The sequence below is a fragment of the Hylaeus anthracinus genome, unplaced genomic scaffold, assembly GCF_026225885.1.
Source record: "Hylaeus anthracinus isolate JK02 unplaced genomic scaffold, UHH_iyHylAnth1.0_haploid 11982, whole genome shotgun sequence".
Classification (NCBI taxonomy): Eukaryota; Metazoa; Arthropoda; class Insecta; order Hymenoptera; family Colletidae; genus Hylaeus; species Hylaeus anthracinus.
In genome coordinates this window covers 12,511,841-12,526,194 of record NW_026534330.1, presented here as the reverse complement: position 1 = coordinate 12,526,194, position 14,354 = coordinate 12,511,841, and the positions used below count along the sequence as shown (strand labels likewise).

The 14,354-nt window shown below is 43.2% G+C and overlaps 2 protein-coding genes across 3 annotated transcripts in view; one reads left to right on the top strand and one right to left on the bottom strand.

The window, feature by feature from the left end:
- LOC128886369 (tudor domain-containing protein 6) overlaps nucleotides 1-14,354 on the top strand; it is a 229,245-nt gene that overhangs the window by 143,595 nt on the left and 71,296 nt on the right. The gene's annotated exons all lie outside the window — the stretch shown is intronic.
- Nucleotides 1-14,354, bottom strand: part of LOC128886428 (uncharacterized) — an 82,690-nt gene that overhangs the window by 10,090 nt on the left and 58,246 nt on the right. Inside the window, exon 2 of the mRNA XM_054141350.1 lies at nucleotides 2,246-2,470. Within this exon, the coding sequence (XP_053997325.1) occupies nucleotides 2,246-2,470 (225 nt within the window). The remainder of the gene's footprint in view (nucleotides 1-2,245; nucleotides 2,471-14,354) is intronic.

Here is a 14,354-nt window from a genome sequence, read left to right as displayed (position 1 = left end):
TTCTTCCAGACTTCTGATATATTTTTACGGTGAATCGACTGGTTCATAGTTGCGCCCTCTCACCCTCGAGCGTGTCTGAACGGCCATGCAAAATACCTTTAACGGCGGACGTGTTAACCTCGTTTCCCGCTATCTTCGGTAGCCATGCTTTAAAGTCGCCGGTATCAGCGCCTCGCCAGAAGAAAGGCGAGCCTCTTTCGCTTAGTAACATTTCATTTAACGCGTAAATTTTATAATCGACCGTTACACGCGTATTCGCAATAAATCCGTTCCAGCGACGCGTTCTCTTCTTCGTCGTTCGTTTAAAGGCTGCTGGAAGGGGCCGGCGAGGGTGTATTCGAAGCGACCCTTCGTAGACTACATTATAGAAATTTTCCACTAGGAACGATTACCGTCTGCGAATATTTCACGATCGATCGAATATCGAGGGACGGGGTTTGAAGGGTGCCGCGCGCCTGCACAAAGGGCGAGAAGAAAAATCAGGGCCCTGCGTTACGTCAGGTCAGGGAAAAACCTTCAAAGAAGGTAATGGAAGGCAGACTAGCGTGACTTCTACTTAACGGGACACGGTTAAATATTAATAACACGATCGATCGACGCCTTTTTTTATTTTATCTTCTTCTTTTTTTTCTGGGCGAGATCAGTCGACGCAAGCGCCTCCTCGATTGAACCATTCGCGAAACTCGTTTTACACTGTTTGATTCTGGTCATCCATGCTCTCTAGGAAGTCTGAAGCCTTCCGTATAAATAAATTAAATTAACAAATTAAACAATTGAGCGTACTTTTGAAAAGATACGTCAATTGCGAAACAAGTAATCGACCAACCCCGAAAAACACGCCTAACTCGATTTAGAATTGAACCAAGAAGATGGCCTCGCGAGCTCAATTGGTCGCGACGATAGAAATTGTGGGAATCGACGACGAGGCATCGATGTTTGCACAGTCTTCGAGCTGTGTCGAAATCTCGGAAGATGGCGAGCAATTTTAGAAAAGCGTAAAGGGAAAACTGAAGAAATTGATCGTCCGCGGGTGACGTATTTACATTTGTCTCTTTCTATTCCCGTTTTCCGAGGCGAAATACCAGCCTGGATCTTTCGACAAGGTTCCTCGGTTTAATCGAGCGCTTTATGTAATTGTGGAAACGCGAAACGAAAGACAAGATGGAGATACATAGACAATTATTGCTCGCCGAGGTATGCAGTGATTCTTCTCGTTCCGCTTCGCCTGGAAATCTTTTTATTACGATCTCCACCGTCTGGAAATTGCGTTTAAGGGCGTTCATTAGCGTCGCTGCGGGCTGATTTGTCTTCCAATTTCATCAACCCTTTCGAAACTGATTGACATTCCTCGCAATCTCTTCTTTATTCGTTTCCGCGATGCAATTTATTGCCACAATATTGCAGAGGATTATTGAATCGTTCGCGGGAGGAACATGAACCGTATTCTATTAATAACTACCGTTCTTTAAATTTAGGTGACCCAGCTTTTTATGAATTCAAACGCCACAGTTACTGAAAATCGACGCTACTCGACCACATGGTTTCGTTATTCAACAATTTTGCCAGGTTAGATCTCTGTATGCGATTATTGTTTGTACTATTGTGGCCGAAAACAAGACGAAAGAATTCGAAAAATATATAAAGTGGTCATCAATTATCTCCGTATATCAATGTTCAACTTGCCCTTGGCTCGCTTAAAGAAAATAATTTTTATTATATGAATTACTCCATAATAAATAATAAAAAACTGTATAAACCTGCCTATCACTGAGAAAAGCCATCCAAGGTTCAACTGGAGTCTCACAAATAGCAGCTTCTCAGCATCCACAAGCTTCTAGCAGATTTGCTGCGCATTATAGTTACCGAGATCGCCACTGATTCTACGATACCTTGCGCGCTCTATCAATTGTAACGCTGACCATGGTCGCAAAAAGAGTCCCTCGACATTTTCATCGCTCCCTGAGAGCCCGATCGGCTCGCTTTTCACGCGTTCGATCGCGATTTCAAAAGAACCCAACCCGCCCCCTCGAAGAGAACTATGAAAAACGCGAGCAACTAAAAGCAGACGGATGAAAGCGTTGGAGGAGAGCCGTTAGGGGTGGGGACGACTCGAAAGAGATCGGGGGAAAGAGGAAATTCCTGGAACCTTGCAAGGGTGGAACAGTTGGGGGAGGAAAGGTGGAGCTGAAGAGGAGCAACAGCTCGCAAAGGGGCAACTTTCCGCGAGATGATCTTGTTTACGTACCGGGTATCGATTTACCGAGATCGAGGTACTCCCTCACAGAGGGACTGAGGAATCCAGGCGGCACGGCTGGTGCCTCGTTGGTCGGATTGTTTCTTTCATCCACGTCCTCGTAGTAGTAGTCGTCGTTGTCGTGGTCCTCCTCGTCGGGGTTCAGGGGCTTCGCTCTCTTCGACACCTTGCCGCCCCCGTGCTCCCCTCCGCCGCCTCCAGTATCCCGCACGCTCTCTGAAACACGATCCACGCTATTTAAAACGCCAGTCGATCGACGGGATCCCGTCTACTCTACCCAGACAAGCGTTTCGGGATAGATGCTTGGTTAAACGTTAGTTAACATTTGGTAGTTAGAACCTCGAGAGTTACGAAGAGCGAAAAATTGGGTGTTGGGAGTCTTCTTGAGTCACGAGAGTATACTACACATTTTACTTCCTGGTGGTATACATTGGGGAATGGTCGATCAGAAGTGGAAGAAGATTCAGGTCGTATTGGGTCAGACGTCTTGCTGAGGCTTCGTGAGGTCTGAGACTGTGCAAAAAATTAATAAATTCACAAAAAATATACATTTTATTAAATTAAATTCTTCGAAATTTAATAAAATTTTAGGGAATTTTAACATTCAACACTGTCTATATTCTAGTCGCCTACGCTATACATGAGGAATGATAGATAAAACCTGAAAGAGGATACAGACAGTCTTGGGTCAGACGGTCCAGTCTGCCTTCTGTCAATCATCGCGACACCTATGGCTATACAATAGTAACTCGATATTACACTAATTCTATCTACTCACTGTTCTTTTTCCCTACTACTACCATCTTGATAAAGCTGCAAGCGTATTCCTCGATAAACTTCAGCGATTCTCTTAACCATTCTCCTAATTCCAAGTCCAAGGCTTCGAAGAACCCGCCTATACCGACTTTCGAGGCTTCCAATTGAATCTACCATTCGTTTCCAAGCCCTCGAACAAGTCAACAGCGCAAAACGAAACGATGGCACCGCTGCAGCCACCCGTTGCTTTCAATCCTCTGGAAAAGCTGCTGGCCACGCAGACTTGACCCAGTCTTCATCGACCAGGAAAGTTTGGCACCCATTCAACGGGGCAAAGTTCTCGCGGGACACACGCCTCGGACAAGAGAAAGAGAGGTCGGGGGTTCAAAGTTTTGCGGCCGTGTCGCCGCGATTACGCGAACCGCAGGGTCGTAGTAGCTGTTGCGTTATTCACGGGAGAGATTCGTGCACACGGCCTCGCTGGATTCGCTGGTTGGCCCCGCACTTTATCGAAGCTAACAGGTTCGGAAGTCTGCAGCTAATTAATTTCAGCTTTGTGTGTATCGTTGTCGTTAAACATTTCCTCTGTCGGACAGCCCGTGATTGCGTTCCCCCGCTGAAATATTCAAAATTTTGAAATCGTTAGGGTTCCCGTGTACACTGCACACCTATAATCGCGTAGGAGAGAGCCGGCGCGGATCGATTCATCGATGGCGTCGAGGAATCGAGTTTTGGTACCGCCCAAATTAAGCAACTTGAACTACCGTGACCTGTCCGCTAGCCAACCTGTTTTTTGACGATGTGTCATTTTTTTTACGAACTATATCGTGCGAGAGAGGGGTTACGTTGGTTGAAACTGTAGGGTACAGCTTTGATATCGAAGAGGGTGGGATCCCAGGGAGCTAAAAAAAATTAAGAACTAATGTTTAGGGACTAAATGATATTCAGATTTAATTGTAAAAATAGGAGCTGACCTTGAAGAGGTATTGGAAGTAATCTTAAAGTAATTTTGTAAAATTTCACGCTGTGTTTTTCAAGGATCCATCCTTAGAACCAAGCATATCTACAAAAACGTTTGTAGTGGACAAACAAATCCCACAATGGTATAGTCCGTAATTATCGCCTGCTCTTCGTAACGTATAAGACTCAAGTGGCATCGTCCGTACACCAATTAATCCACTGCGTTTAGACGCATAAAGTTCGGCTGGTCGATGAGCCGTTAATTAGCTTCCGCGTCACGGACGGACCGGTATCAAATGGGATGAACGCGGGATCGTATCCACCTTTCCTACCGAAGTAACACGTACACGACAATGCGCGCAAACAATACACTAGAGCCAGAATTCCTCGTGAACCCAACCATCGCATGCACCGAGTTACCGGCCATTAAGGACTGAAATATTCCAGAAACTAAGACAAGTTGAATCGACGAAAGGATTTTAGACGTGCTTCCCATATACAAGGATTTTTCTAGCCTAACTATAAAGGAATGTTTAATTAAATAGGGCATATTTAATGTTCATGAAATTCACGTGCTATTCATTTTAATTTCTTTGGAATTAACTAAATCTATAATTCGTTTTATTTATCGTTCTTATCAACTCTCAAGTAAGGCAGTTGTAGCGTGCAACTCTATTTACTTTGTCCCCTTCATTGTCGAAAATAATAACGAAACCCTGTTCCATCATTTTTCTTTGCCATTGCAACACATGCGTCATCCCACGCTGCAATTACCTGCTCTTCGTCTGAAAAACGGCGCATGTTTAATTGATTCTCGTCATAGAGGGTAGTCGCAAAATAAATAGCCAAATTTGAGATACGTACTGCGCCCATTGTAATGGTAGACGAACGTTGTTTAACCTCGTCGACACTGTTTTCTTTTTCCTTGAATAAACAAAATATCCTTTGCATACCGCGACTCGTTCGTACTTTGATAAATATGTCCCCCAAAAGAATTAATTTAATTTCTATGCTTTTAACAAATGACGCTTTATAATATTCGTTTCTCAACGGAGCTCTTTACAAAAAATAATTATACTACCGTAGGTCGTCTAAAATATTTCTTGCTTCATTTTATCATAAATCCAACCCTTTCATATTCGCAGCATCTTTTTGGAAGGACATTATCGCGTCCCAATTTTATATCAAGAACCAATTGAAACTACCATTAACGCCACCCTCGTTCACTTCGGAACAGTACGGTTCGCCATAAAAATTTCCCTCGTTCTCTTAAACGTACACGTTCCCTCCAACTCGAAAAACACTCGTTTTATTTCCGTTTCGAAGCATTCCCAAAGTAAGCTTGGGAACCGTTGCGCGTTCCTTTGTTAATTAACGACCGTTTAATTACCTAGCCGAAAATTGGGTTGACCAGGGGTGGGGCCGGAGAACGATGATTCGTAAATTGCCCAATTTTTCGAGGCATACAACCCCATTCCACCGGATACCGCGTTTCTCCGTCGAGTATCATGATAATTAGGGCGCGATGAAAACACCGCGGTGCGCGAATTCGTAAATCGCCGATAGTTAATTAACCAGGGAGGTTATCTCGAGGTCGATCGATGCGTACGCGATGCCTCTCATCGAAAACAGGGGGTTCTCTGTACGTTTCCTTTTTTTCCTTCTCTCATTTTTTTTTCTTTATTTTTTTAAATTTTCAAAGTCCTCGGGCGACGCGCGATCGATTCGCGGAATTCGTTTGTTATTACACTCAACAACGTTAATTTAGTTCCGTACGGGGAAGGGGGCGGGGCAGCAGAACGCATCCGATACTTTCGCCGTGGAAACGCAGCGAATCATTGATAATTATTTGGTATTCGCTTGGCTGCCGAATAATTACACCTGTTTGTTCGTGGCATTTAATACAGCAAGTGTTATTTGATTTCGCGTCCCTACTTACTCGCCCGTGTTTTATGAAATTTGGTAGCCCGAGCGTGACGATATTGCCCAGCCTGCTGGAGGATGCTGCCGTATAAATCGAACTCGAAGGGTGGCCAAAGTGTCCGAGTTGGGTCGGACAGATGGTCTTCGAAAAAATTAAAAAATTCAATATTTGTATGTATTTAGAATATTTAGGAAGCAAAGCTTTTACGAGCAGTTTTGCATTTTAACATATATTTATCTTGATTAGTTAGAAGTAATATTGGTCTACGATAAAATTATATATAGCATAAGGACGAGTATACCGGGTGGTAAATTATTTTTATGTTCTACCAGTTTCCGAACAGCGGCCAAAATATATTTCATACAGACTACTACTGTTGTTTTAAAGTGCAGTCTAGAAAACAGGATGAAAATTCTGTACATAAATATTTGGTGTGAGTCCAGCCTCGTTGGGAATAGTGTCATATTTTTTTTTTTTATTTTTTTTTTATTTTTTTTTTTTTTAAGAGGTTTTGTTTCATAACAAAACGTTTCGACGCGATACTTTTTTAATAGCGATGCGTTACACGATCAAAATTCATTTAACGATCTCGACTTACTTTTATCCGAGGACTCAATCCACAACGCGATTTTTCCAACACGAAGTGCAGTCAATTATTTTTCGCGTTTCCCGCTATTCGATCAATCCGTCCGAAAATAATGGAAACCGCGGGCAACGCGTTTTTCTCCAAAATCGTTACCAGAAATATTGCAAAATTCTTCGTTGCGCTGTACCGAGAGACTCGATTTACCCTAGTCCAACATCTTCGAGCAGTACAACTCTTTCCCAACTTCATTTCTCTTTCCCCTTTCGCGCTGCAAGTCAAAACGCTTAAGATTCACGATCCGCGTTTTCCACAATATTCTTGATCATGTATCTCCCCCTATATATATCTACTCCAAAAACAAAAATAGTTAAAAAATGTCCTAAGTATATAAGGGAAAAGTTAATAATTGGCACTCTCTAAGAAAATAGATGAACTGTGTTGCTCTAAAAGGAAGAGGTTAAATTTTACATACACATGATATATACAATATTTACAAATATACAAAATAGTTACTATTACCTAAAACGAAGAGAAACGAAATTTAAATGTTCTCGGGTCTATTATTTATTGTTCATTATTCCTTCACTGTTAAAGCTGTCACTCGAATATGTCGATTTTGCACATATGTTCTCTTACATCATCGATGTACCTATACATAACATCAGAGGATATGCTGAACTAGTCAACAAGTGCGGCCGCAAACGCGACCGATTTTACTTGAGAAAAGCCTCCTTTCTTTACGAGTATTATTACTATTATTTCCAGCGAATATTATTAATTCGCTTCGTAATTCCTTGTACTTGCATTTAATTAAACATCTCACATCTGCGACAGTAACGAATTACGAATTTCTCTCCAAATCCATGCGATTTCGTCTTGTCCCGTTGGGATGTTCGTCCCCCTATCCCGCACTCGCGTGCAGCAATATTGCAAATTTCTTTTCTCGATGGAGGATAGTCGATTCCCCCTGCCAGTACTGGTCCAGCATCTCCCAGTGCAACGCACTCCAGTCTTTCTCTCTCTCTTCTTCGGTGCACTCGGTTAAAACGCTTATCGTACAACGCAAGATCGGGCCAGCGACCAAGAACCGTACGCGTCTGCACGAGCACACAGCGAACCTCTTCTCCTGGGCTAAACTTCGAAGCTGACTCCGCTAAAAGACGCCTCCCTCCGAAACGGGACTCGAAAGATCGAGGCGAGCCGTTCGCGAGGAAATTCTTGAAGCGTACTAACAACTTCGTTCCTGAGCAGGGACGGAAAAGCGCGGGACGACGGAGAGAAACGTGGAAAATTCAAGGAAATAATCGCGCGGCACGGTGAAACGAAGGAGGACCGACGGATGACGTATAAGCTGCCCGAAGAGCCTGCAGAAGAAAAAAAGAAACCAGGTACCCTGTTTCGAAGAAAAAGCACCGTAACGAATTAAATGGATGATTTAAATAGGCAATTAGATGATAGTTTCCACGGATGAGTGAGGAATCTTCAGCGATTCGCGATTCTTACTCATCAACGCTGGGCGATTGGATTGGATCGATGAATGAGATTCGCGAGGGCTCGAGGAGGATTTCGGAAGTTGCTTTGAGTTAAAATTACGGTGTCTGCACGGACAGAGTGGATTTTATTTCATCTCCGAAATAAAATGTGTTTTCAACTACTGCATGGTGTCCTCGTGCCTCAAATACGAAAGAATTAGAATCGATAGAAGATCACATAGAGTCAAGTACGTTAAATATATCCATTCGAAGCAATTTTGATACCATCTCCCATCTCCAGTCACTCTCTGGACCCACTTGCCAGTATCCTTCGGCTCCCAGGAACGCTTTCAACCTCCAAACGGGCTCCTCGCGCCCCAAACCCGCAGCAGCTCGAATCGACAAGTCATCTCTGGTCAGTCCCACCCCTCTGCCGGTGCAATCGCCGCGTAGCACGCGTACGTGCGCGTAGATCGCGAGTTTTCTCATCAAAGGCGGAACTAATTACGCAGGTATCCTGTGCTGTAGCGACGCCACCCCTTCCGCGATCCCAGTTACGAATCTCCCGTTCACGATGAAATTTCAGGCAGGCTGCGAGGGTTGGGTTCTGCGGGGTGGCGTGCAGAGAGGGATGGCTGGTTAACGGAGAAGCTGCTGGAGGTGGAAGGATGTGCAATGGATGGAAATACAGACGGAACGAATGGACGTTGCTTCGGGGCTAAACAGTGCGCGGCTGGGAGGTTGCGGAAGGGTGCGCGGAGGCAAGGGCGGGCACTGACGGGCGGCCAGGGGTGTTGGCGGGGGCACGGGGTGCCGAGAGCTTCGTTAAATAATTAATCGATCCGCGCCGCCTGACTGTCGAGGATTCCTTTCTATTCTCTCGCAGTTCGCACAAACGTTGCGTTTTCTGAGGTTTCTCGTAGTAGCGCCCCCGCTGGATGGGATGAACAACCGGTTCAAAGGTGAAATCGCGCGAGGAGGGGGCCAACGGCGATCCACGCCAACGAGGGAGCGTTAGACAACCTCGCAAAGCGGTCCAACATGCCAAAAGGGGTTAAGAATGGTCGGACTCTCTCTAGATCGCGCGTTCCTAACCTTCCTGAACTCTAAGAACACTCCAGCGATCTTTGTACTTTAGTCGAGAATAACATCCGGGCAATCTTTATTTAACGAAACAAAATATTTAATTATGAAAACGGCAAGAGAAATCTGGAACCAGTAATGGATCAACGTGTCACCAAATCCGAAAATCAACTAGCGATACAATTCCAACCCTTCCAAATAGAAGACTGCAAGTGACACCATCAAGATTGAGAATTGGCCACAGAACTCATTGCTACAAAATAACTAAATCACATCCACCTTTATGCAACTTTTGTGACGTGCCTCTTACAGTAAAACATTCAACTGAAGAATGTCAGAGTATACAACGCGATCGAGTAGAGCTTCAAAGTTCAAATAGTATGCAGATTATCCATAATAACAGAAACGAACTTCACAAATCGATCAAGATATTAATGAAACGTGGTCACTAAAAAAACCTCGTATTTGATCAGAGCTTAAGTAAAGTAATTAAAAACGAACCTTTATTCAAAGAATACAGATATTATAGAAAAAAGAACTTTCCACGAATCTTGCACCCAAAGTTATCCGCGGCAACTCTCTTTCAGTTCCAGCTTCGCTCGCCCGAGCTATCGAAGAAAATCACGAGGATGAGCGATAACGACGAATGGAGGACCATTCTCGGAGGACCCTTCTCTTCGGAGAAATCCAAAATTTTACGCGCGGCCATTCGCAGGTGATCCCCAGGTGGTGGGCAACCGCAAAGGGGCTTATAATAAAGGATTCGCGGATTCCTCGAGCGTAGGGTAGTTCCGGCGAGTTCGAGTATAAATAAAACGTGACGAAATTCCCCGAGAAAAATAAGCGAGGCGTCGAGGGTAACGATGAGCGATAACGACGAACGGCGAGCGCGTTCCGTGACGGGGCAATCTCGTTTCGACGCTCTTTCCTATTTTCCGCGATGAAATTTCACCGACGGTAAGAAAATCATAATTAAAATCGAGCGCCACGGAATTCCAGAGGCGAATAATTTCGGTTCCCTGTTCCGCGCCAGACAGAAAAGATATCGCAGGGGAGCTACCTCAACAAAGGCGATCCAACGGGCACCGCGGCTGCAGGAGAGGAAATGAGCACGGATTCTGGTCATTCCCCGCTGCGTAACCTTCGATTAAGCTTATAACCACTTAATTTACGGTTCGTCATAACGACAGTTCGGGAATCTGACGTTAATGAATTCCAAATTTCGGTCCATTAATTCCGTCAAATATACGCGTCCAAACCCCCCGAACGTCGACCCTCTGGCCAGTGCGAATGTATCGTGAATAACGCAGTAGGCACGTTCCGCGGTTTCCGCTCGTTATACGCGGCCGGAACTATTACAATATTTTCATTCTTCGTGACCGCGCTATATTACCCTCCGCGCGAGAGATTAATCGTCCTATTTAAAAATCGACTAGCAAAAGCGTCTCACCCCGAACCAGCGAATTCGAGCGTGCATTTTACATTGTTCTCGACGAGGGGATTCCACTCTTAGTCGCCGGGAGGATTTTTTAAATTTAAATTGGTCTCGGGAAAGTTTAACTTAAATGGCTCTTAAATCTGCTAGTGTTATAGTAATGGACGGTGGTAGGAAAGGGTGGTTCATTGGATTTAAAAATTGGTACAGGTAAACAGTCCCAAATATGAGCCACATTTAAAATGAACACTCTTAGAATCATTACAAATAACTAACTACACCTGATCTATATTATCAAGTAATCAGATCATCGACGTTCAGAACAGAACAAAAGGTTCCTCTCCGCGAGAGGATCTAAAGACCCCAACTATGGCGACAAAACCAGTCCTGTAAATCTTCTCCAATCTCTACTTGCACATAAATACAGGTGAACACGTTCTTCCCAACTATACAGGTGTACCCAAATGTTTTTACAGAGGTTCGCTCCACTTTCAATTGATTCCCGAAGTGGATGCTTCTTTTCCGTGCCTATTTACACGCCAAAGTCTCCATTATTCCCGCGAAATTAAGCCAGGCTAGTCAAATGGAGGTTAAACGACGATGGTTACGGCGATGCGAACTGCACGGAACGCCCATATTTTGTAAAACATCATAAAGCGTGTCTCTGCCCCGTGGGTTTCATCCAGCAGCCCCTCTTTCCGTCAGCGGTGTCGGTTCTTCTTGCCCGCTCGATGGTATCGCGAAACGAGCAAAAAAGGCTCGCGAAAGAAAAAGAGTCGCGTAGCTATTTCCTGCGTTTCGCGACGCGCAAATATCCCAGGGAAACGGCACTTTAATATTGCGGCACCGCATGAAAATTCGCTGTACGAGAGGGAGGGTCGTCCCGGGTCGACGGTGGGGTGAAGGATCGCTGACGGGGTCGATTGTGGGAGGAGACTTTCAGGGGAGGGTTGAGTGTGTCAGGAGGAATTGTGAAAGATTGCCGATGTAGTTGCTGGGACTCCTCTGGCTTTAGTTTAGGAGGTGGCAAGGTGCAGCGTTTGATGGTTGAAACAATTGTAGTTGAAGCGTGTATTAATTAAAGCATTTGGTAATTGAAGCGTTTGGTGGTTGAAGCTTTTGATAGTTGTAGCGTTTAATGGTTGAAGCGTTTGGTAGTTGAAGCGTTTATTAATTGGAGCGATTGAAGGTTGAAGCTTGTAATAGTCGAAGCAATTGGTAGTTGAAGCTATCGATAGTTGTAGCGTTTCATGGTTGAAACGTTTAGTAGTTGAAGCTTTTAATCAAAAGACACCTCCATTGTGTTGAAATTTCCCTGATCCTTTCCTTAGTCAATTTTTATTCAAGTTTTATTTAATCGCCCATCATTTTCAACCCCCTTAATGAGCCTGCGGTCCGCCCAGCGAACAAAGCATGACGACTCAACAGCCGCGAAAGATAATTATATGAACTTATTAAAATTTAATAAAAATGAAATGATTGAGCGTATACATAAATACGATTTTGTTAATTTGTATTTATACGCTGATTATGTGCGCATCCCGTGTGTTTCTTCCAGCGACGAAAAAAAGTCGTTATATTGTCCTAGTGGAAAGTTTGTACAGTGAAGAGAAACGAATCACCGATTCCACTTGAGCAATTTAAAATTTAAATTGGGAGTTGCCAAGCTATCGGAGGCAAACAACGTCGTATGGGGGTGGAACATTTTTAGGGGAGAAAAGGGGAATCGGGGAAAATAGCGAAGTGCATGGAGGGTGTCTGAATGGGCTTTTTCAATCCTAAGGATGCGATAATTTCCGTTAAACAAAAAACTTTGCTCCCTTAAGTACTACAATTCCATTCGAATATGTCCTCTGATTAAAAGCTTCGTTAAACGGCTGCAATTGGACAAGCAAATTGAACGAATACGGTTTGTAAAGATTAAAATGATGTTATAATATTTTACATCCTTGATATTTCTATTTTTTTTTTTTTTTTTTTAATTGTTTCGACTCTCCTGCTTACGAAGATCCAACCTGCGCATAAATTGCACGGACGATGTGGAAAAAGTACAGCAAGGTTGATGAAGACGGGTAACCGAGCTCCCTGTCTAACGCAGACCGCTGCTGGAAGTTTCGTTAATTATTTAACGACGGAAAGATTGACGCCTTGTGGCGAGGGCTTCTTTTTTCCATCTCCCTAGAAAGACGCGCGAAACGCGAAGAAGAAGCTAGCGATCGCGTTGAACCCTTTTCTAAATTACTTTGGAGCTACCCCAGAATATTTGTTTGTACCAAAAATGGACAGAATGCATTAAATTAGTATCTGGGGATCAACTTTAACATTCAGGGAACTTTATTATTATTTTTGAGAGCACGTATTTTATGATGTAAAATTTTAATAATTAATTTTGTATGTTGCAGGTAAGAAATTCCGATGAAACGTATCTCCTCGAAGCCGGGAGCTCCGAGTAAGTTTTTATAGCATGTGTCCTATAATACATCCAATGTACTATTAACTAATAATTAGATTGCGGATATTCATGCACAATAAAATCTTCGCAAACGTGCCTACAAAAATTGAACCTAAATAGGAATTTATTTTATTCTGCAAATATTGTAACATGAAATTTACTTTCAATCTTTTTTACAATCTTGCATATTGTTTGCATTTTGTAGTTTCTTGCACATTCAAATTTCCTATAAATGCATAAAGATCCGCAGTCTACTAATAATAATTTAGTAATATTCAAACACAAATTGCATGTAATTATTCTAACTGACACGTTGACAAACAGACGTATTGAATATTACGCACGAATTTGTCGCGGAAATGTTCATTCAATTCTGCGGATTACAAAATTACAAGCTCGCCGTTTCTGGAGCCTCACGTTGCAATAACTCATACAGTTTAGGGGCCCCGTACTGTTACGACAGATTTAATGCGACATATAAATTCTAACTTTCACCTAGGTGTCGTTGGAAGTCCGCGAATCTAGACGGTAGCGTGAGAACGTCAATTAGTATTTTTACACGAGTCTTCGATTTAGGAAACCGACCAGCAATCCCCTGGATCTCGTCTGAAACCAAACATTCCCTTGGGTGTACGCCACATCAATAGCTATTGAGAAACAAGAAGGAACTCCAAGGTTCCATGGCCTAACCAAAAGTCAAAGTTTCCACATCCATGAATACCGAAACAAAATCGTGGTTTCAAAGAACAGTAAATTTGTATAAAGCAAAACCTGCCCAGGGAACCTAAATAGTTTAATCTGAAACGTTCTAAGAAATCTCGCTAAAAAAGATATCCTATTTATTTCACTATGCTCCGTTAGAATTAAAATTAAAACTATCAACGAAGAGAAGACAATTTCCCAAACGTTTCCAAACGTCGGCCACAGGTCGAGTTTAAAAATCAGCCAGAACGGTGACACTTTAAACGCTTCTTTACAATTTATGAAACTCCTAACAAACCTCTCCCCGAGCTGGATTTTGACCAACCACGCTCAAAGTTAGTTTCTTTTCCGGTTTTCAAGCGCTGTCTCCTTTGTCGCGGTTCCGTTTTCACAAGTTTAATGCACGCAACCTCGATTCAATCGTGACTTCCTCGGGAACAAATTATGTTTGGATAAAGTTTCGTAGCATACAGCGAATAGGAGACGTTGCGAGACGCGGAAATCAATTTTTCTTTTAGAATACCAAGCTCGGATATCGGAAGTGTTCGACTGAACGCGAGACTTTCAATCCTCCTTTGGGAATTAATTCCATGAAAATGGACGCAATTGTCGACTTTTCCTTTTATACAGCGTTCACTGGTACCTCAAAGATTAAGACAAATTTTGTTCAATTCTAAATATCTGTGTATTAAAAATGGTCTCGCGCAACGTTACCAAAGTGCCATTATTT